Source organism: Nothoprocta perdicaria, unplaced genomic scaffold (assembly GCF_003342845.1).
Source record: "Nothoprocta perdicaria isolate Ctin4 unplaced genomic scaffold, notPer1 scaffold_19, whole genome shotgun sequence".
Lineage (NCBI taxonomy): Eukaryota > Metazoa > Chordata > Aves > Tinamiformes > Tinamidae > Nothoprocta > Nothoprocta perdicaria.
The window spans coordinates 2,118,902-2,140,016 of record NW_020455093.1 but is presented as its reverse complement, the minus strand read 5'-3'; the positions used below and the strand labels follow the sequence as shown (position 1 = coordinate 2,140,016).

Sequence of the window (21,115 nt, the reverse complement as noted above, 5' to 3'; positions counted from 1 at the left end):
TCACTGACATGTGGGAAAAAAAATTATTTCATATGATTAATTACAATGATAAACAATATTATTTCCTCCTGTGTACAGCATTGCTGTTGGGGGCATTTTAATTCTAGACTCTTCACAGCCACCAAGTCCTTCAGTGACACAGAGTCTCTTTCCTGGTCTCTGGTTTCCCAGTCTACCAAACAGACCAGAGACAGGTCCTTCCGGGATCTACTGAAAAGAGTCTGTGCAAAGATAAAAGGAGGGATATTTCCCGGGACTGCCGTTTCTGGAGCGGATGGTGTTGGGCTAAGGCAGGAGGGAAGGGCGGTGGGGCGATGGCCGCGGCCTCACAGGGCTCCGCGCGGGGCGGGGCGGGGCGGGGGGAGCCCCGCGGCCGCTGGCGCGACCGCCGCCCGCCTCGCCATTGGCCCGCGGCGTCACCCCAGCGCGCCGCCCCCCGCGCTGAGTCACGGCCGCGGGGCCGGGGCGTCAACGGCCGCCAACGGTCACCAACGGCCGCCAACGGTCACCAACGGCCGCACAGCGCGCGTGCGTGCGTGGGGCCGCGGCGCGCGTCCCCGCCGCGGGCTGCGTGCGATGTGAAACACCCGCGCACGCCCCGTGCCCGTCCCGCCCCGTGTGGCGACGAGCCCTGCCCGCCTCGCCGTCACCCCGCGGCGGTCCCGCCTCCCGGGCGGCACCGCCGCCTCCCGTCCCCGTCCCCGCGGCGCGCACAAAGGCGGCGGCGGCGGCGGCCGAGGCAGCGCGGGCTCAGCCTGCGGGCCCGGCACAGGTTCGTGACCGGGAACGGTGGGAGAAGCGGCGGGGTAACGGGAGGGCAACACGTCTGAAGCGCCCAGTGACAGGCTGGCAGGGGTGGCCTTGYGCTGTGTAACACTGAGCTTTCAGATGTAAATATGTGCATATGTGATAAGTGTCATCTCAGAGGTTTTTAGATTATTTTTCAGATTATCGGTAGAGGGGATATATTTGTAGGCAGTAGGAAGGAGGAGATAAAGCCAAAACATGTGAACGCTCTTTGTATACAGAAATAAGCCGAGCGATGTTTTTGTTATTGCTGTCAAAAAGAGAARTGTATTTTACAGTCGGGTAGAGGCTCCTGTGAATAGCAGGATCTCAGTGCTGATGTTCCGACTAACCAGCAAATCGTGCTTCCTTTCCCCTGTATCGTCATGACCTCAGTAGACCCGTTAACCTCTGATTCGGTTCATGGTCTGGAAGGACTTTTGGAGTGGTTGGTTTGTCTGTTGTTGTTCTGTGTGGTTTTATCTGTGTCACGGCTGGCTCAGGAAGCTTAAATTGGCAAATGCTTCATATGTATAGTTAAAGGTTTGCTATTCCTTGTGTACTGGGTCAGAAGTCAGATGGATATGCATCTATTACAGTGAAATGTGCCTAATTCCCGGAAATTAACCTAAGAAAAAAGTGGAGAGAAGGTGAAGAAGATAAAACGGAAAAGATTCAGTGCAATTATGATTTTAGGCATAAAGCTATGAAAATYGAGATTTTTAGATACTTTCTACTTCTCCAGTAGCTGTGTTTCACTAAGGCAGAGTAAAGATTACCTGATAACATCTGCTTTCTGACTCAGGTAAGGGAGTTAGGCAAGACCTAGTCTTTGGTCTTTTTCCATAACTACGGGGAAGCAGGYATATGTAGTGTATCTAATATATCTCTATGTATGCTCAGCAATGATGAAAACTACTCTTAATACAATAAAACCTTACTTTAAACTCTGAAAATGCAGAAAACATAGAGTTAAAATCTAAAGAAGAAATTTATTTTCTAGCCCACTGAAAGAAAGCATGCCAAGTCACACAGAAATGCCAGCACAGAGCTGGACTGGGGCTGTGCTTCCACTCTGATTTATGTTCCCTCTGTGACATTAGGACAATAGTACAGGGCAGCACAGTACATCACCTGCAATATATTCTCCTGTTCTTTCAGAAGTTCCCAGGTTTGAAGCATCAGTTTGTGCTTCTTGACTCATTGTAAAGTTTGTGTGATAGGAGTCCAAATGGATGTCTGCCCTTGTTTGGTTTTCTTGAAAGTACCTCTGTGAGAAGGGAAGTGTTGTACAGTTGAGTACAGTGGTTGTTGGGAGACCGAGAGGTTAGATAGACTTAAACTGACCATGAAGGAGTATGTCTGACTCTTCTGAATCTGAGAATTCATTACCAGAAAGTTTTTGAGTCTTTGCAATTTCAGCTGCTCTCAAGAAAATATTAATGGAAACTTTGTGGGGAGTTGAACCAAAGAGTGTTTTGTATATTTAACAGGCGCTCTCATCACTGCCTTTTTTACCATTACTTGAGTGAATAATTACTTGTTAGTCATAGTTTGTATCTGCGTAGTCAGTAAGTGCATGTGTGAGTGGATGGGTGGTCTTGGCAGGTATTGGAGGTACTGGCAACTAGGAAGAAATCAGGTTGGACATCTGATCCATTTGACTCTCTGCAGAAGCTCCAGTTTTTGCCACTGGCTTTCACTAATAACTCCTATTAGGAACTCCTAAATCTGGTTAGGAGTTATTTGACTCCTAATATGATTAAGTAGTCCCAACTCTAAAATATTTATGGAGATGTGACTGGCAGGAAGCAAAATGCTTTTTCTCTGGCGTCAAGCCAGCCATGTGCTGCTTGTTGCCTTCCGATTTGGGATGCACGAGTGGGTTGCACCTGTTTCCCAGAAGCATTTGTCAAATCACCTGCAGGAATGTGGTCTATCTCATACTGCTGCAATGATGGGAAGGTCCAGTAAAATTATGCTTGGACTAGAGTCCATGGTCCTATTTACAGGAGTGCCAGAATCACACAGCTCAGCTCAGTGCTCTGGAGTTCTCTCCTCACAACTGGTCAAATTCAGGGGCATGGCTGCTTGTGTATCCAGATTTCTTTTCACAGGAAAATAAAGTGCGGGCAGGATGCTTGTTCATCTCTGTCTGATGTGCTTGGAACACTGAGGTTCATATAGAGCCAGACTGACAGAGCCCTCTTGAAACCAGCGGGATTTGAGCAATTAACCATGCTTTATGTTTAAGTGTCAGTAACTTACCCAAGATCATGTGGGAACCTCGTAGCAAAGTAGGAGCAGAAACCCTGCAGTCTCAACATACTGCCTTCATTGCTCCTCAGGAGAAAGGTTGAGTGTTTGATTTTGCTCTGAGATGCAGGAGCAGTGACTTTGGGGGTTCTGATTGGGAGCTTTCTCGGAAAAGTGTGATGATGGTTCAAGGCAGTGGCCTTGGGATGGACTGCTCTAGGAAATAGCAAGCAGGTAAAGAAAAGGATTTCAGAACTTAGTGATGATTTTTAGTTTTCAGCTTGAAATGAGTTAAAAAGCCAATTGATTTGAATGTGGTGTTCACCTAGCATTATGGGACTACATAAAATGTTAACCATTTTATATTAAGTACCTCAGCTAAAAATAAGGAACATTTTTTTTTTTTCTTGAGCTTTTGTAGTTAATCATTACTGTAGTTGCTGTACAGACATATAACATTAATTTTAATTTGAAAATATCCATCTAGGGAATCTTCATCTAAAATACTTCCTTCTCTTCCCTATGTTTTTGTCATAAATCTTTTTGGAAAGCAAGCTCTGATACTGTTTTTCAAGGCCAAGAACGAGTCAATGGAAAAATGCCATTAATTACTGTAGAAGGAGTTGGTGTTTAATAATGCAAACAATATTGAATTACCCTGCAGTCAAGAAAATAAATGTTTGATGCATAACAAAAGACAGTAGCAATGAGTATTCATCTAAGAGTTTTTGAATTACCATCTATTACTTTATTGTGAATTAGGAATAATTCACTTGAAGGCCAAAATCTGATCTCCAGGTACAGTATGGACTCCCTTTTGTATCTTCAAAACAGAAGGGGAGGGCAGCTCTGGATACCAGATGGATCAGGTTTTCAAAGTTGTTGCAGTTCCAATGTCAGCAACAGCACTGCAGTGATTTATATTAACTGAATACCAGCTTGTCAGATTTTGGCTTTATACCACAATTTCACAAGTTGTATGTGGAAATTCTTATGCAAGCCTATTTGTTTTATGTTTATGCCTATCACTTCAGCCATAGACCAGGCTCTTATCATGATATCAGGTGTTAAAGACATAATCAAAATACATGTCTGTATGTATAGTTTTTCATTCTGCTAAGCATATTTGGGTTGTGTCACGCTTAATGTTGCTGCAAGTCTTCGCCTTATTGTCTTGCAAAACGCAGTTATATCTGTGGAGCCCTAGGAAAAGAGATGGAAGGGACAAAAACATCACATCGATGTTAAACRGTGTCCAAATACATTCTTTGGGGCTGAGACCAATGAGCACAATCTGTTCACATCTGTTCTGTAAAGCTTTGAAGAAGGTGACAACATCCAAAGTGGCCATGGGAATTATCCATATGTGATCTTCACTTAGGAGCTTTTCCTGGGCTTTGTATGTGAGAGTGCTGGCTGGCCTGAGCCAGAAATGTACCAGAAACAGAATTGTCAGTTTACATAAATTCAGTAAAGATGATTGGATTTTAACAGCTGTATCTTASATGTGATATGGATTTAGTACTTTGGATATAGGATCAACCATTCTTAAACTGTTCCTATCTCATGTCTTTCTGCATGTGAGATTTTGTACCTTCCAGACGAGGTTTTTGCCAGTTTATAGTTACCTTAGCCAAACCTATATCCCAAAATCTCAACATGGAATGCAAGTCATGACTTTTCAAAAACTATCTGTCTTTGGAGTGTGGTGGATGGGACTTTTATCCCTAATTAATTCMGATGTTTTGGGCTATCTAACCCATTATCACTATGTTGTAGAACCCTAAGAGACACTGSGTCTTGCTGAAGCAAGAGAAATCTTCAATTCTAACAACTTTCAGCATTTTCTCACACCAAAAACTGTAAATAAGGATGAAAGAGTGCAGAGCTTGGGTATRAAATATTTATTTATGTTTTACTTATTTTTCAAACCGATGATAATTTCTGAAAGATGATATCTCTCTTTAACAGTCATAGGAGTCGCAAATTTTCAGAGCCTTTTGGCATGGGATACTGGTTAATCTGACATAAAAATGATGCCAGAAAATACCAGTAATTTCTTAATAGATACATAATGCAGAGTTTTGCTGTGAATTCTGGCAAAAGAACAAATCTTAAAATTCTTACTGAAGACTGCTGAAGTACAGGTTGTTCTTGCTGCAAACTTAGATCGAAAGGATTCTGTACTCCCTCAGCACCAAAAACTACTACGTCTTATGTCTGATAGGGAAGCTTGCCTGCATGGTATGAGACAACAACTTTTGCTAAATTTGCTAAATAACAGGCATTAGGGGTTTAACTCATGATGTAAACTCATGTTTACTGTTGAGGTGGCTGCCACGTGGCCAGTAAGTGAAAGACTTCTTGGAGCAGCCAAAATGTTGTTCCAAACCCACATGCAGCCTCCCTGGGGTTTAAGGAACGTTGGTTTCCTGGAGTACTGGCCTGGTGTGTAACTGACTGCCAGGTCAGAGGGTAAACTGACAAACCTCAGACTCCAAACAAGCTCAGCTTTGGCTGGATGCCCTCAAAGGTAGGAGAAATGCATCACAGTTCCATTTCTGAACAATCTTGCATTGTAGCTACAGCATCTTTTATTCCTTACACTTTTAAAATAAAAGACTAGTTTTAAAATTTTTGTTTTTAAAAATAAAAGTCTAGTTTCCTGGGAAAATTGGGTTTRTGTTATCAGTCTGTCAATCTGCTTTTTAATTCACTAGTGACTTTATTCCGCAGACCAGGTTCAGCCCAGTTTGAAAGAAGTGTCCATTACCAATTGGCAGTTTGAAAATGATCCTTTCTTTYAGGACATAAGAGGTTTTCACTGTATAGTTGCCAGCTGTGTTGTGCCAGTTTGCCTTAGAGCTTGAGRACGGTGTCTAGACCTCTTAATTTACTAGTAGAAAAGTAATCATAAAGTCCTATGAGAAGGCAGACAGTATGGCTAACACCTGCGAGCAGGAATAGCTGTGAAATCCTCTGTTTAGGGATTTAGGGGCCTTCCTCGGTGTACTTGTTGAGAGGATGCATGAGTCTTCATAAGCCTGATCATTTATTCTTAACCACCATAAACTGTGGGGCAAGTGTAATGTCCCAGCAAGTCCTTCCCCTACAGGAAAAAGCAAGTTGTGGCTCTGTTGCACCTACAAAGTGTCTACCAAGCACGAACTGGCATGAGCTACAGTATGTAATTTTGAGACTAAGTATAGCAATTTTTAAATTTAATCATAACTCAGAAATATATTTTATTATACTTAAAAAAAAAAACACAAATAGAACTATTTTTCAAGGGAAAAAAAAAAAAACAAACAACTTCCTGTTAACTTGGAGGCGTACATCTGAACTTTAGTCCATTCATTACACTGCCTACTTTTTAAGGAGCTCAAATGAGGGCCACCAGGATAATTAGGGGCTTAGAATTTATGACTTACAAGGAGAAATTGGAAGGAGAACTGGTTCTGTTCAGTCTYAGGAGGCTTCAGCTACTGACTTGAGGGGAGTGTCAGGGAAATGGAGTCAGACTCTTTCTTCTTTAGAGGTGCAGCAGTAGGACAAGAGGCAACAGGTACAGGTTGCAAGAGGGGACATTTTGCTTAGATGTTAGGAAAAAAMAGAATAACTGTGAGGATGGTCAAACATTAAAACAGATGGCCAGGAAGTCTAAGAAATCTCCATCGTTGAAGATACTCACAACTCAACCCAAAAGGTCTGTGGCAACCTGGTCTAAGGAGGCCCTGCTTTGAGTAGAYTTCTGAGCCAGGTGACATTGGATAATGTTAAATATTTTTAAAAAGCCAGKAGGGGTTGTGTCTTGATGTTCGTGTACCACAATAGAAACAGAGAAGGAAACAATGCACTGGTTAATGTCAGGAGGTGATCATTAATCAGAAAAATTATACATGAAAAGACAAATTCTGTGATATCTTAATTGTAGCATTTCCTAACTTTCTGATATTTGGCTGCAGTGCTTTCACTGTAGTTTGTTAATAGTTATTTGTTTGTAAATATACATTGCAGTTAAAAATTTGAGCTATTTTTATAGCACTTCACACTTGTGGGCTTTTGTTGTTTATGGAAGAATGTTCTGAAAGAGAGTCTCTGTTGTAGCAGGCCATACTGGTTAGTACAAGCCGTGCAGCGTGGGTCGTGTGACTGGCTCTCAGTGTCTGATCTCGGTCCTATTCTCCTCAACAGCCACGGGAGTTTTATCATTGACCAGCCTGTCAGTAGCCCTTTTTCTGCTGCTCTCCCATTGCCCAGGTGTGCAGTACAGCTYGACAGAGAGCYCTGTGCATGGAGGGTATTTGCTTTACACTGAGTGAACACAACTTGTCTGAAATGAGTATCTTAGCTTCTGCAAGAGATGTAGAACAGTAATTAAAAAACAGACATTGAAAGTCCCCCGAATCTCTAGTGTTCAGTGAAGTACCCTCTTAAGCACATTTATACTTCGAGAGCGCTTAAGTCCTATGTAGGTAACTAAGTATATTAACAGAAACTGTTCCAGGTAAATCGAGAAGCAGGAGAAACCAAGCCAAACAGCCAATCACTTCAACCATCAACCCCTGCCCAATTTTAAATAAACCTTCTGACATTGAAAACCTATTTTAAAAGAATAGTAGAGTTGCAGTAGGAAGTACTACAAAGTTAGAAAGCTGTGGATTGAAGGTTTCCCGTCAAACCTTAATGCATATCCATTGTASAAATGTGTTAGGACAACCTTTTAACAGCAAAAATCTCTGTGAAGTGGGAGAATATTTTTTGATTTTAATGTAGTGAAAATTTAGATCTACCATCTTGCCTTGCCCTGAAAAGCCCTTAGGAACCTGCGAGAGAAGCATTTTCAGTGTTGAGAACAAATACAGGATAGATGAGAAGATGTTATATTGGAAGTAATGCTTTTTGCAGATAATTGGAAGCATATTTATGAACTGCAGAGTCTGAAAGTCTTCTGAGTGGTTTTGAATACAGCTAATTTTATGACTTTTTGAATCCTATCATAATTCTCCAAATAACAAGGTATCTYGTTACTGTTTTCTAATAGTGCTGTTCCACCATGTCAGCTATAAATAAATTAGATGGGATATACAATGCTAAGTTATATTACTGATTTGTGAAATAAGAGAATAACTGACTCCTCGAATCTAAAATGTCTTGGTCACTCAGATGTCTCTACAATATTAAGTAGTGATCAAAAATTTGTTTTCTGTTTCTTTTTAGGTTCAAACCATGAATTACGTTGGACAGTTAGCAGGGCAAGTATTTGTAACAGTGAAGGAACTCTATAAGGGGCTAAACCCTGCCACATTGTCCGGTTGTATAGATATCATCGTTGTACGTCAGCCAGATGGAAATCTTCAATGTTCTCCTTTCCACGTACGATTTGGGAAAATGGGAGTTCTGCGTTCCAGGGAGAAAGTGGTAAGAAAATTGAACTTTGTTAGTATTTACTCTGGGGGTCAACATTTCATAACATGAAAATTGCTGCATATTTTGCAGCATGTTAGCCAAGATTTTCTTTAAATGCTCTTTGCAAAATGCCTAAAGAGAGTCAAGGTTCAGTTAAATTTGTTATTACTGATAATTGCATTTCAAAGCATGATTTGTAAAACACTTACTGTAATAGCAACAAAATAAGCCATTAATTTTGTAACATTTATTTTCAATAAAGTAAAATTTTGAATGAGCTAATTTGGTCTTATACTAGATTTTGTTAATGACTAGGTACTAAGATMCCCCTGTTTAGCATGTTTATTGATAGTTACAAAAGAGAATTAATTATGAAGGAATATTTTCAGTTACAGAATGTGACTGAAGCGAGAAAAAGCAGGGAGGAACTTTAGGGAAACATGACCAAATTTGATGACTTGACAGTGTGATATGAGAAATTGCCAGTGACTACATACATGCAGTATTTCTATAGGTATATTATAGGGTATATATCCATAAGGAATATTGTAGCTATGGTAAACTTTTCCAGTTTAACCCTTCCTAAACACTGGTATTCCTTTAYGATTCAGATAAGAATGGAACAAGGTATATAGGGGTGGGGGGGGTGTGTGTATGTGTGTATATATATACACAAATATATATATATAACAGGGTATATGGCATACAGGTGCTTCAGCTGAACAGTTACAGCTACGTGAGAATGTAGACTATATGTAGTTAGGTCTTAAAATAATATATCCTGTATTAGTCATTGGCAATTTCTCATATCACACTGTTATCCTAGTCTCAGAAAATGACAATGAAAAAAGAAAATGGTGACAAAAATGGTCAGAGACAAAGAGAGAGCTCTTCTTGAGAAGAAATGGAAATAGCTGAGACTGTATAGAGTTCAGGTAAACATTAAAAAGAGATAGCAACTGTGTAGAGATTTTAATCTGTTAGTGACACAACAAGCAGTAATGGGTAAAAAATTAAAACACAGGCAGTTCCATCTCCATGTGAGGAAGAATTTCTGTCCTATGAGGGTGACAGAGCCCTGGAACAGAGAGGTTGTGAAGTCTCCTTTCCTGGACATCTTCCAAACCTGTGTGGATGAMACCCTGCGKCCTGTGKTCTAGGTATCCCTGCTGGAGCAGGGGGGTTGGACTACATGATCTCCAGAGGTCCCTTCCAACCTCAACCATTGTGTGAATGTGATTAATGATTTTGAAAGGCAACATTAAGAATTTGCATGAAGAATTACTTCTCACACAGTGCACAATTAGGTTATGAATTAAAAGATAGCAAATATATATGAGGTTAATGAAGCATCTAGAATTACATTTAAAAAGATACTGAACTTTATGTAATGACTGTGTGTTGCTGACTGAAGGAGCAAGCCAGGAATGAGCTGAACCATTTAGAAAACATGTGACAAGGCACAGGTTTGCAGGGAAGTAGGGAAAATAAWGAAGTGAGGTCCATATTTAGTGTTTGTTTGGTTAGTGATACATACAGGAGAGCTGAACAGGAGCTAACTAAATAACTTTGTTATCATTTAAGAATATATATCTTTTTTTCAAGGTTGACATAGAAATTAATGGAGAAGCTGTAGATTTGCACATGAAGCTAGGAGACAATGGAGAGGCCTTTTTTGTACAGGAGATGGATAACGATCAGGTAAGAGTCAAAACTAGTACTAGTTTATTAAATACTTGGTGCCTACTTCTTCAATTTGATTTTCAATTTAGAGATTTTATAGAAAAACACACCTATATCCAGCTTATATTTTCAAAAGGTTTTGTACATTTGTTAATAAGCAGATATTTCATTTTTTGAGTCAATATGATTTGAAAAAAATGTAAACAAGGTAGTCATCATAAACTCAAGTCTATTTTTTAGTTCTTTTGCATGCTTGTATGTGCGAACAATACTTAATGCATGCTCCAGAGATGTGTACAAAAGAGGTTAATATGTCCATGGACTTATTCTTTGCAGAAATATTTAGTTGAATATGCACAGCAAGCAGATCGTGCATATAGAAGTGCACATGTCCTCTACACGTCTGTGCATATAGTAATGATAGCACTTGTTAAAGACATGATTTTGCAACTTCTCTTCATGTGGAATTGTAATGAAATGAGAATGCCTTGCAGTTCAGCTCTGTGCTTAAATACCAGTTAGTATAAGCTGTAGTCGCACTAGATTTGAATAGTCCACCATTAACATGTTATACCAACATTTCAACAAAGCCTTTTACAGGCATTTCTCTTCAGATATCCCCAATAATTTTTGTTCCTGTCCAGGATTTATTGGACTTTAAAAATAGTAATTGAGTACCGTAATATTAATTTTAGGTGATAATTGTGTTTGTGTGTGTTTTTCATCTCCATGCCTTTGTATTTAAAACCTTCGTAAAGTAGCAGTTATTTGGTGACTGAAAAAATGCTAGCAGTAGCTTCCATGTGTTTATCTAGAGATGTGTTTATATTACTGCTTAATAGGATGTTCCCATGACCTGATTGTGTAAGGACATTGTGCAGCTGATGAATTTACCTGTCCTGTAGGATCATATTGATGTTCTCTAGACTATATTACTTATTAGTGACTAAATTAAGAACCATATTTATGACTTCCCAAGGAACTAAGAATGTCATGTGGTTTGGATTTCTTTTTCAGGAGGTAATTCCTTATCATCTCTCTACATCCCCCATTCTTTCTGAGGGAACTTCTCTAATGGAAACTCAGCTGAAGAGGAATTCTGTAGACAGGATAAGAAACCTGGACTCCAGTGTATCCTCACAAGTACCACCCCAAGTCCATGGATCCCAGCCCACTATTGAAACCTCTGTGGCCTGTAGTTCTGTGAAAAAAAGGAGGAAAAAGAGGAGGAAGTCTGCTCATAAAATGGACAGTTTAAAACGGGAAGACAATGGAGATACATCAGAAGATGAGGATATGTTTCCTATGGAGATTAGTTCAGAAGAAGAAAAAGAACCGTTGGACAATTCAAGGTATTGCAGTGGTACTGAGATGTGTAGTGGAGACCTAATACTGGGTTCATGTTCCATTCCACATCTTCTGAGAGTGAATTCTGTCATGTCAGTATCATCATTGAGGAACATGTTTCATTAAGCAAAAGCTTTAGACTAGCAGGCTGGCAGGAATGTACATGTCAGAAATAAGGAAAATGACACTGAAACATAGCAACAATCTTCAATCACTCTGTGAACCAGAAGATGGGGATAAGATGGCACATCTCTCTCTTTGTTTAGTTCAACTTAGACTAATTCTTACCTCCATTAGTTTTTTTAATTAACTGGAATATATGACATTTGGCTAATGAAGTACAGTTTAACTCTCACATTTTTCCTTATATTTAGGATCCCTGTTCCAGAAGTGTGTATCGATGAAGTATCTGAGGTAAAGACTCCTGCAATTGCTACATTTTCTCAGTCTGCATCATACCCTCATTCAGATGGAGAATGGTCACCTCTTCAAAGGTACTATTTGCAATAATAAATTTCTAAGTTCTCCTCTTTGCATTAATTTCTTATATACAGTGCTACATGAAGTCTTAGTAAAAGCCCTGGCATCAAGCATAGTCACTGGCAGCTGTTGGATGAATTCTTTTTATATTTGAAATTGGATAATGCACAACAATTTCAGATTAGCTCTGTCCATAATTCAGTGAATGCAAGCGTACAAATGCAGGTACCCAAACTCTGAGGACTATTTAGATCTGCTGATATCAGTGCATGCAAATAAATACCGTAGAGAACATAAACATTACATAAACATTATACAGTAGATGTATCCCTAAAAGTACACACTGTGTAAGGACTTCTATTTAGACATATCTTTACTACTTCGGAACTTGCAAATTCCAGAATTCATGTGGTAAATGCACAGAACTTACATTAATAAACATTTGTTTATAATGACACTTTTTTTTCCCCATTTTTCCTAATGTGCTGTGCAGTAAGCTTATAGTTTGCACAGGGCAGTCCTCTCTTCTCACCGTTCCAGCAGACGGAGGCCTATCTAACTCTTGCCCTCATCAATCTTCTCACTTTTCTCCTCCAGACAGGTAGAACASTTGTTCTCCCTCTTTTCTGGGCTGCTCGTTAATCTTTTAACACATTAACAGTATGGGATCTTTATTGTACTTATAACTGCGCTTACCTCTAATCTAAAAGCATAAGGAGAAAGTGACATTTAAAACCACTTCCTCTGCTTGTTTCTTTTGTAGGCATTGCCTGCAGGTAAGTTGCCTCAAGGAATTATGCATTGAATGGCCATATCTAAAGTAACATCAGGGCAATGAAAACCACAGTTTAAAAAAGAGTTGATTAAGATTATATGAAAATACTCCATTCAAACCTTAGCTAGTGAAAACTTATATTTCCTTGCAGATTGAAATTTCCATGCATCTTTTCAGAGCTAATACCTATTTCAGTGACATGCCTACCCCATGATTTTCCTGAGGTACTTAGTTTTGTATACAGTGCAAAAGTAAACACAAAAAAAAAAGGCGCAAAAATTAAGTGAGAAATAAGGAGAGTGAAACTTATAATGGGAGAGGTCCAGTGCCAACGACAAACTTCTCTTGGCGTGTGAGTAAAGGGAGGGGAAGATACAAGCTTTTGCTGTAGTRTAGGCTTCTTCTGGCTGTAGACACTCTTCTAAAAAGCTGAAAGTAAGTACATGTTCTTTATGATGTCTTAAATTCAAGATGTTTCAAGACTCAACAGCCAGATCTGCTGCAGCCAGACCCTTTCTCTGCAGTCAGTGGAGAGAAGTTGTAGCAGCAAAGTTAAATCAACTAATGTAGGTGTCTGAAAATGCAGAACCTCTACGGTTCTGCATTAATGCTTCAGTAAAGTGTAAATTGCTTGTTGCTTATCTCAGTGCAGATGCCATGTTAGGTACCTAAGGCTGTGTCTAAACTGAAATTTTCTGAGGCTTCCCAGAGCCTAAAACGGAAAATCTTTGGGGCTTCCTGGTTTCTGCTGCTGGAACTTGGCCATGTTATAGCACCAAGTCAGGGCGAGGCCCTGGGGCAGTCACGCTGTTCCTGTGTTTTTTATGGAAAGGAGCTGTGATCTGGATGGCTTACGACTGCACCTGCCCTGCAATCTAGATGCCCAGCTAAAACACTCTAATTCTTGCCTAAATATGGTCCTCTGTGTCTCTGCAATTGTTTTCTTGTGTGTGAATTACAGAACCCTATTATGGTCACTCAGAAATGGCTCAGAGGCTTTCAGCTCCTGTTGTGGCAGATACATGACTTTTTTTTCTGAGTACCCTTCCCCCATTTATTTGGCCACAGGGCACTTGGCTAGGACTTTTTTCGGAGGACATGCTGCTGCTCGCTGAGGACTTAGTAGGAAACGCTGCCGAGATCAGTGTCGTTTGYTGTTGCAGAACTGCCAAACACAGGCCAGGTTCCTTACTCTGTAATATTAGATTGCATTCGGTGAAGTTACAGCTGCTAAAGTTAAGGAATACCTAGGACCTTGACACAAATATTCGCTGTTTATGGGATGTGCATCAGATTTTCTAATCTGAGCAGATTAGATGAGCTCTGRGAGTTCAACTTGTAGATGAGGTGAACTTCCCCTTCATTCATATGCGGTGTTTGTCTCGTGTAGTCTTGTGCTCTAGTTTGATCTGCAGGAGCTGTAGCAATCCGTGGAAACTGGGATAACTTCACCTAGGCTCAGTCACTGTCTGACTTAATAAAGGAGTTGCACAGAAGTGAAARCCTAGTTCAGCCTGGGGCACAAACATGTTGATTGTGTAAGAAATAAAGAACCTGGTAAGAATATCTGATCCAAGCATACTATTACTGCGCTACAAATCCTACATGGCCTTGGTATTCAACCCTGTTGATCTGTGCAAGCATAATGTTAATCCAGGATTTAATTTAACTTTATTGAGCTAAAAATATATATGGGCAATGTTAGCTTTATTAGTCCCCARTTTCATTTCATTTCATTCTGGTGGCAATAATACAAGGTGGTTAAAATAGTCCCACTGTAGAAGAAGGAGACACTATCTGGCATTATGTACAAAGGCAGAAGTATCAAAACAGGAAGTATCCAGACAGGACCATAGTAGGTAGAATTTCCATTTGCATCTGTAGACTAGAGAGATTATTTTTGCTACTCCAGAAGAATATTATTTGGAGAGAGTAGTTACTGAGTGTTAAAAAACATGGAATATGAATAAAAAAGAAAAGATTTCTTTTTTAAAATATTGTTCTTATAACTGAAAGATGAGTCTTCTCAGCACACTRCCCACCCAATATTGATGTTTGTGGCTGGCATGRAAAATTCCAGCTTACATTCTACTTGCTATATAGAAGGAGAGTGCTTTAGTATTCTTTCATATAAACAGAAAAATATAGTCCTGTGATTGAGTGTTTGGATCTGTAAAATAAGGTAACGATGATAGTTATGGTCCAATGGTCCAAGAAGAAATCAAGTGAAAAGGACTTTGAAGATACAATATACTGCTCGTTGGAAAACCTTATACTTCATTGTATATGAAAAGGTCATTTAAAGAAGCAGACTACACACATCTCTGTGGTATTTGTGTCGAAAGTTTAGGCGATAGTATATACTCTCTATTTTGGAAGAGTGAGTGTTTCTCATGTTGTGCCTTCTGTCTCATTGGTATACCTGAGCTATATCCTCTTTGAACAGCAAGCCTAGGCTGTTATATGAATAATGGAGTGTTTTGCTTTCACAGAGAGAGCATCCTCCGAACAGAGCTCTGCCTGCACTGACGTACTCTCCTTTTCCAGCACTTACATGAGCATGTTTGAGCAATCTGGATTTATTCCATGCTCTGTTGTGGGTATATTAAAATAYAACTTTCAGAAAAAAATAGTGGAACAGAAGGTTTTGGGGCTGAGGGGACAGACTTAAAGTTTCATTAGAATTACTATTATCATTATTATTGCCTGCTAAGGTTTCCTCAGTGCCTCAGCTCATAATTGCCAAGATACCAATGGGTTTTAGATTTGTGGAAAATACTGTAAATTTTACAAACTTGTCAGTGGGAAATATAGAAAAGATTGAAAATCCCRTTAGACATTTCTTGAATCTTTAGATATTGATTCATTCGTGTATATGAAATGGCAAGTTATGCCCTGAAGACACATAAATATTTGAAATCTTTGAGTTAAAAATAGATCTTCCACATTGGTGCCCTTTACAACCTAATAGCTTAGATTCACCAGCTGGTTTTCAGATGTGAAATCCACTGATTTTTAAAAGCTTCTTGTATGAGAGTAATTATTTGCTTACGTGCAGTGGATTTCTTACTAATGAGGCCTGCAGTACTACTTTACATTAAAAGAGASAAGTCGGTCTGAGTATTCAGTTTATCCAGAAGGTAAAGAGTAAGTCAAATAGGACTAGGCATTTTCAGACTAGAAGCTTTTTTCTTTATGCCAGTTAAGGTGAATCAGGTCTGATCTTTTGATCTAGAAATGTTGTGTATTCATTTGTTGCTTGTAGTTTTAAATGCAGTTTTCATGTGCCTGCCAAATACATGCTATGACTGAAAAAAAAAAAAAAGAAAAAGGTTGTTCAGTGGTTTCTGGGTGAAATTATATGGTTCGCCTTATGCAGAAAGGCAGGATAAATAATCAGAGTTGTTCCTTTTGACCTTGAAACCAGGGAGTCGCTTATTAGTAGCTGACTTGATATGTTTTGTTCCTGAGTTCATCACATAAAAATGCTGCAGAATGATAATTTACTAATTTAATAATTAAGTATGATGTTTTCCTGGAGCCAGTGAGACAGTTTGTTTTCCACTGGGAAGAGTCATATTCTGCATACAGCTGCTGATGAACATATAAACATCTATCCAAGGGTAGAACTAGACAAGTCAGGAGGAGGAAGYTGTCAACTGGATTCCTTAGACTATCTTACTACCTAATCAGGACCAAATGGCTTGTTGATGTCTGTGAATCATTACTGCACTTTGCATCCATTATGGCAGTACTGACATCTGTTCATCTACTGCTGCTGGTGCCCTCTCCATTGCTTTGTCACCTGCAGAAAAACAAAAATATTCCTCAAATGCTCAGGTCAATAGTTTCCCTATCCTATCTCTCTCAGCTTCTCAAATCCTGTCTGTATTATRGCACTGATTAAAAAATCGTGAGAGGTGAGACCCCTCTGAGTGTCAGTTTAAGAGACTCCTAAACTGCTTGAACAGGTGTATCACACTTTCATAGTCTCAATTGGTTGAGTATTAGGTAGATTTTCAGTGATTTGAATTGAAGTGTTTAGTGTGTTACAGTTGCTTTTGAAATACAGATGCTGTATGCCATATTCTGGGCTTCTATTTTTGTAATATTTTTATAAAAGTTCTCTTTTGTTTGTTTTTCTCCAGCCCATCAGGTTCACGCCCTCCTACTCCTAAAAGTGATTCAGAATTAGTCAGTAAACCTACGGACAGAGGAGGACTGAAGAATAATCCACAGATGCACTGGGCTTGGGGAGAGCTTCCCCAGGCAGCAAAGGTATCCAATGCACTTTGTTTAATTCTTGCCAACATCAAGTGTTCTTTACTGTGGCCAATGTGCTTATTTTTATTGCAGACTGCTGAAAAGGGAGTTCAGTTTTGGTTTTACATAGAAGCCTAAAATGTTATATAAGAAAATTACATCAAAGTTAGGATCTGAGCACTGGAGAGACTTGAAAAGATCAGGAGAAGCTAATATGTATTACAATGAAGAAGTAAGACAAAATGAATCAATTTGTGAGGCCAAACTGATTCCAGGATGATTTAGATAGTTCTGGAGAAGGTTGCTTGAGATGAAGCTCAAAGAGGAAACACTTATACTAACAGGAGATGAGAGGACAGTAGCTTTATTTGTTAATTTAAATTATTTAAGCCCATACATTTGCAGGTTGAATCTYGAACATGTTTCTGTAACGTTATTTTTGCCGTTCTGCACTGTAGATAGCTTGGTCACTAACCGTGCCTTTTAAGAGGTGCAGAAAAGTCTGCTGTCCCACAGTTTCTGTTAGGACAGGTGATATATGGTAGAAAATTCAAAAATATCCGAGTCTGTACAAGTTACAGATGTAAGTGGCCTAGAAGAAAAAAGCAAAACAATCATCTGGGTCGCTGAAATATGTAGAGAACTTTAAGTGGAAATCAGTTCATGGTGTTAGCAGTGTGATTCACAAAGATGAGAACTGGCCGTTTGGGTGGGTGAGCACCCAGAGGAGCACCTGCAGTTCTGTATCTGCTCTCCTTTGGCCGAGCTGACCGGCTCGGTGCCATCTCCTGCCGGAAGCTGTTTGGCTTTCAGGGGCGCAGTTTGATGGCGGGATCTGTGTTTTGGCAGCAGCAGCCTCGCCTTGCGTGCGGCACTGYAGCCCTGTGCTGGGTACACCATGGGTCACGTGCTGGCTCCTTTGGATAGCCTGCCTATCTCCACCTGCCTCAGGATGAGAGAAATGAAGTTCCAAAGACATATTGTAACTGCCAGTGTGGGGATGGTGCTGCTTTTTACACCTTCTGTTGAAGCGTGGCTTCCCTGCGGGAAGGACTGCAGGGGTGATAGGGACAGGAACAGACTGAAAAAACAGAGGCCACTTTGCAGCCCAGGAATACGGATATCCTCCTTGGAAGGAACACTCATGTTCTCCTGTTGCTAGTTCTGAGTGCTGTTTATATAATAGTGCACTATCAGGAGCCAGTAGTCGGGAATACAGGTTTCTTGTTTGCTTCAGGAGAACTCTGACCTCTTTTTTAGTAGGCAGAGGATGAACTGTCATGTCACTTAATGTGTTTTATCCCCACATKATTCTCCTCACATATTTTGCAAGTAAATGGAGAGTCATTTTCTATACACAAAGAACTGATTTACGTGCAGAGAACCAGGTAGGAGTTTCAAATTGGCAATTCCWGTCTGAGATTTAGGGCCTTGTGTTAGTAGACACAGGTTAGTAGGTGTTTCATTTTTAACCCCATCACGTAGCCTGCTGTGTACTGCAAATCTTACTTGTGGATCTTTCCCTTCTACGCTCACTTCTTATGTCCCTAGTCAAACTCCTCTGAGTTACTSTGATCATGCCTTACCTAGGCACCTAGGATTGTGCCTACAAARTGATTTAAAACCTTAATCTGGGTTATAGAAGAGCCACCAGAGTGCTACTGTCCATGAGCATCCTGCTTGTGCAAGGACGCCAGACTGCACTCCTTTCTCATGTGTGTAGGGGTTACCTTCCAAATGAAACAGAGGAATTGAGGTGGGAAGTGCAGAGGAGAGAGCTGTGGGATGCGTGTGTGTGTGTGTGTGTGTGTCTGTCTGTCTATCTGTGTGTGTGAGTATGCAGTGGGACACGCTGGGAACAAACCTTTCCTGAGCTTGCGGCGCAAGAGAATTGGACATCCAGAAGTCCAGCAGGGTGCAGGTCTTCTGTGCTCTGTGGAGTCTAGCTTGCCTAGCTGTGGCTTTCTGCTCAGTGAATGGGCAAATGAATCATCTTAAGAGCCTTAGCCAGTGCCTCAGGAAATGCTTTTAACTCCAATTGACCTTGAAATAAAGTGGGAATGTGTAGAACAGGTTAAACTGTTCAGTCTCTTTCATTTTCCTAAGAATTTTTCATTCTACCAGTCCGTTTATTTTTCCTCACAGGCCACTTCCCTGCTCAAAACAAAGGAAGTCAGCGTGGTAGATGTAGATCCATCTGAARACACTCATTTTCGGGTCATCCAGAGTACTCCTGTAGAGGAGTTTAGCACTGTGTCTCCTCATCCTACCCTTGAACAAGCAGATGCAGCAACTGCTGATGAAACTGAGCCCTTGCCAGTTGAGACAAATAAGTCAGAGATAGAGTCTCCAGTAGCATCTGTAGCACCATTGCCTGCCAATGAAGAAATAAGACAAGCTGCTGCTTGTACAGCCCAACCAGTTGGCAAGACAGATTCTCCTTCCAGAAGGAAAGGTAAAGCTGTTGATTCTGCACTGTAATATACATGATTTTGCCTTTGGATTTCATAGTGATAAATCACTTTCATATGAATTAACCTGTGCCCTTACGACATTTTCAGATGTGAAAAAGGATAAGCGGCTTTGTATTTAAGAGTAAAGCTGCACTTGCTTCAACTTCGTTTGATTTCACAGATTCAGAGTTTTCAGTTGTTGGTACGAGCATAGCGTAGATCCGCTGGGTCAACTGCTGTCCTGATTTCTGAGTTACTTTGTCTTGCTGTTACTTGTGGAACCTCCATACACCAGTTCAAAATTGCATTATGYCTTTTGTGTGAACAGCAGACTGAAAATATATATTTAAAATTATGTAATAGTTTTGTTTCACATGAGAAAATTAAGTTCTGTGTTGTATATATATTGTCTTGAATTTATGAGATGTAACAAGTATCTCTGAAATACCACAATATGTAAAAGTATGCTTTTCCACTTGCTGATATTTGCGATCGGTAGCATACTACTTTATTCTAAGTGTTGGAGACGTCACATGAAATTTATTTACTTACAGATTTTACATCTCGAGTCTTAATTATTCTATAATTACTTTAACCCTATATGATTTAATTTGTAAAGTTGTTCCTCATCAGTAAACATATGAAGAAATTTCTTAGCTATTTCCCCTTATGTTCCACATCTTTACTCTGCTTACTCTACATACTCTTTTTCTGAAATTTCGTGTTGAGCATTCCGACAATGCTAAGCAGAGTATTTTTGAATGAATTCCAAATGAGGATTTTGCCTTAGAGCAGTTAGTTACTTTTTTGGATATACAGGACAGAGATTTCAGAATATTTCAGAATATTTCAGAATATTTAAGGTTGGAAGGGACCTCTACAGATCATCTAGTCCAACCTTYCTGCTCAAGCAGGCACACCTASAGCATGTGGCACAGKGTGGCATCCAGGYGGGTTTTGAAGACCTCCAGAGTAGGAGACTCCACAACCTCCCTGGGCAGCCTGTTCCACTGCTCTGTTACCCTAACAGTAAAGAWGTTGCTCCTCAYCTGGAGACGGAACTTCTTATGCTTCAGTTTGTGGCCATTACCCCTCGTCCTATCGCTGGCCACCAGTGAGAACAGCCTGTCCCCTTCCTCCCTGCATTCTCCCTTCCTGAACTTGATACAGATGACACTGTGTTCATAATAATCTGACATTGAGGAGGACTGGCTTCAGGTCTCTCCTGTCTTATGTGTCTCCTACAAGGCTGCATGGACTCATGGAATACTTAATTTTCAGTAGTTTAATTGTAGTTTATAGTGTATTACTGTGTTATTTCCCTTGTGGAAAGATGGATTGAATTTTTTTTTTTTTTGAGATTAAATGCTTTGATGACCTTAGTGTGATTTTAGACCTATGTAAATAGGCCAGAAAGTTTTCATTTTGCTGTCTTCTTTTCTCTGGTGACCACTGACTTCTAAGTCCCACTGTTTTTCTCTTGTGAGGCTTCAGCACTTTACAAAATTAAGCCTCCTTTATCTCGTTTGTGCATTCAGAGTATTAACAGCAAATATTAGTGACCAGTTTTTAATCTTCTGGCCCTGCTGYTTTAGCCAATTGCACTTTATGTAGTGTTATAACTTACCTGCTTTTTTATTTTTCAAATAACTAGTTATATGAC

At 40.0% G+C, this 21,115-nt stretch overlaps 1 protein-coding gene across 2 annotated transcripts in view; it reads left to right on the top strand.

Annotated features, from left to right (window-relative positions):
* Nucleotides 1-733: 733 nt before the first annotated feature.
* The window catches only part of LPIN1 (lipin 1), a 40,777-nt gene continuing 20,395 nt past the window's right edge, over nt 734-21,115 (top strand). The window contains exons 1-7 of one of the 2 annotated variants that reach the window (XM_026037087.1): nt 734-772; nt 8,263-8,463; nt 10,057-10,152; nt 11,152-11,486; nt 11,856-11,975; nt 16,885-17,014; nt 19,145-19,454. In XM_026037087.1, the coding sequence (XP_025892872.1) occupies nt 8,272-8,463; nt 10,057-10,152; nt 11,152-11,486; nt 11,856-11,975; nt 16,885-17,014; nt 19,145-19,454 (1,183 nt within the window). In that variant the 5' untranslated portion in view covers nt 734-772; nt 8,263-8,271. Of the gene's footprint in view, nt 773-1,576; nt 1,592-8,262; nt 8,464-10,056; nt 10,153-11,151; nt 11,487-11,855; nt 11,976-16,884; nt 17,015-19,144; nt 19,455-21,115 lie in introns of those variants that run through there. The other variant, XM_026037088.1, reaches the window with a different exon arrangement.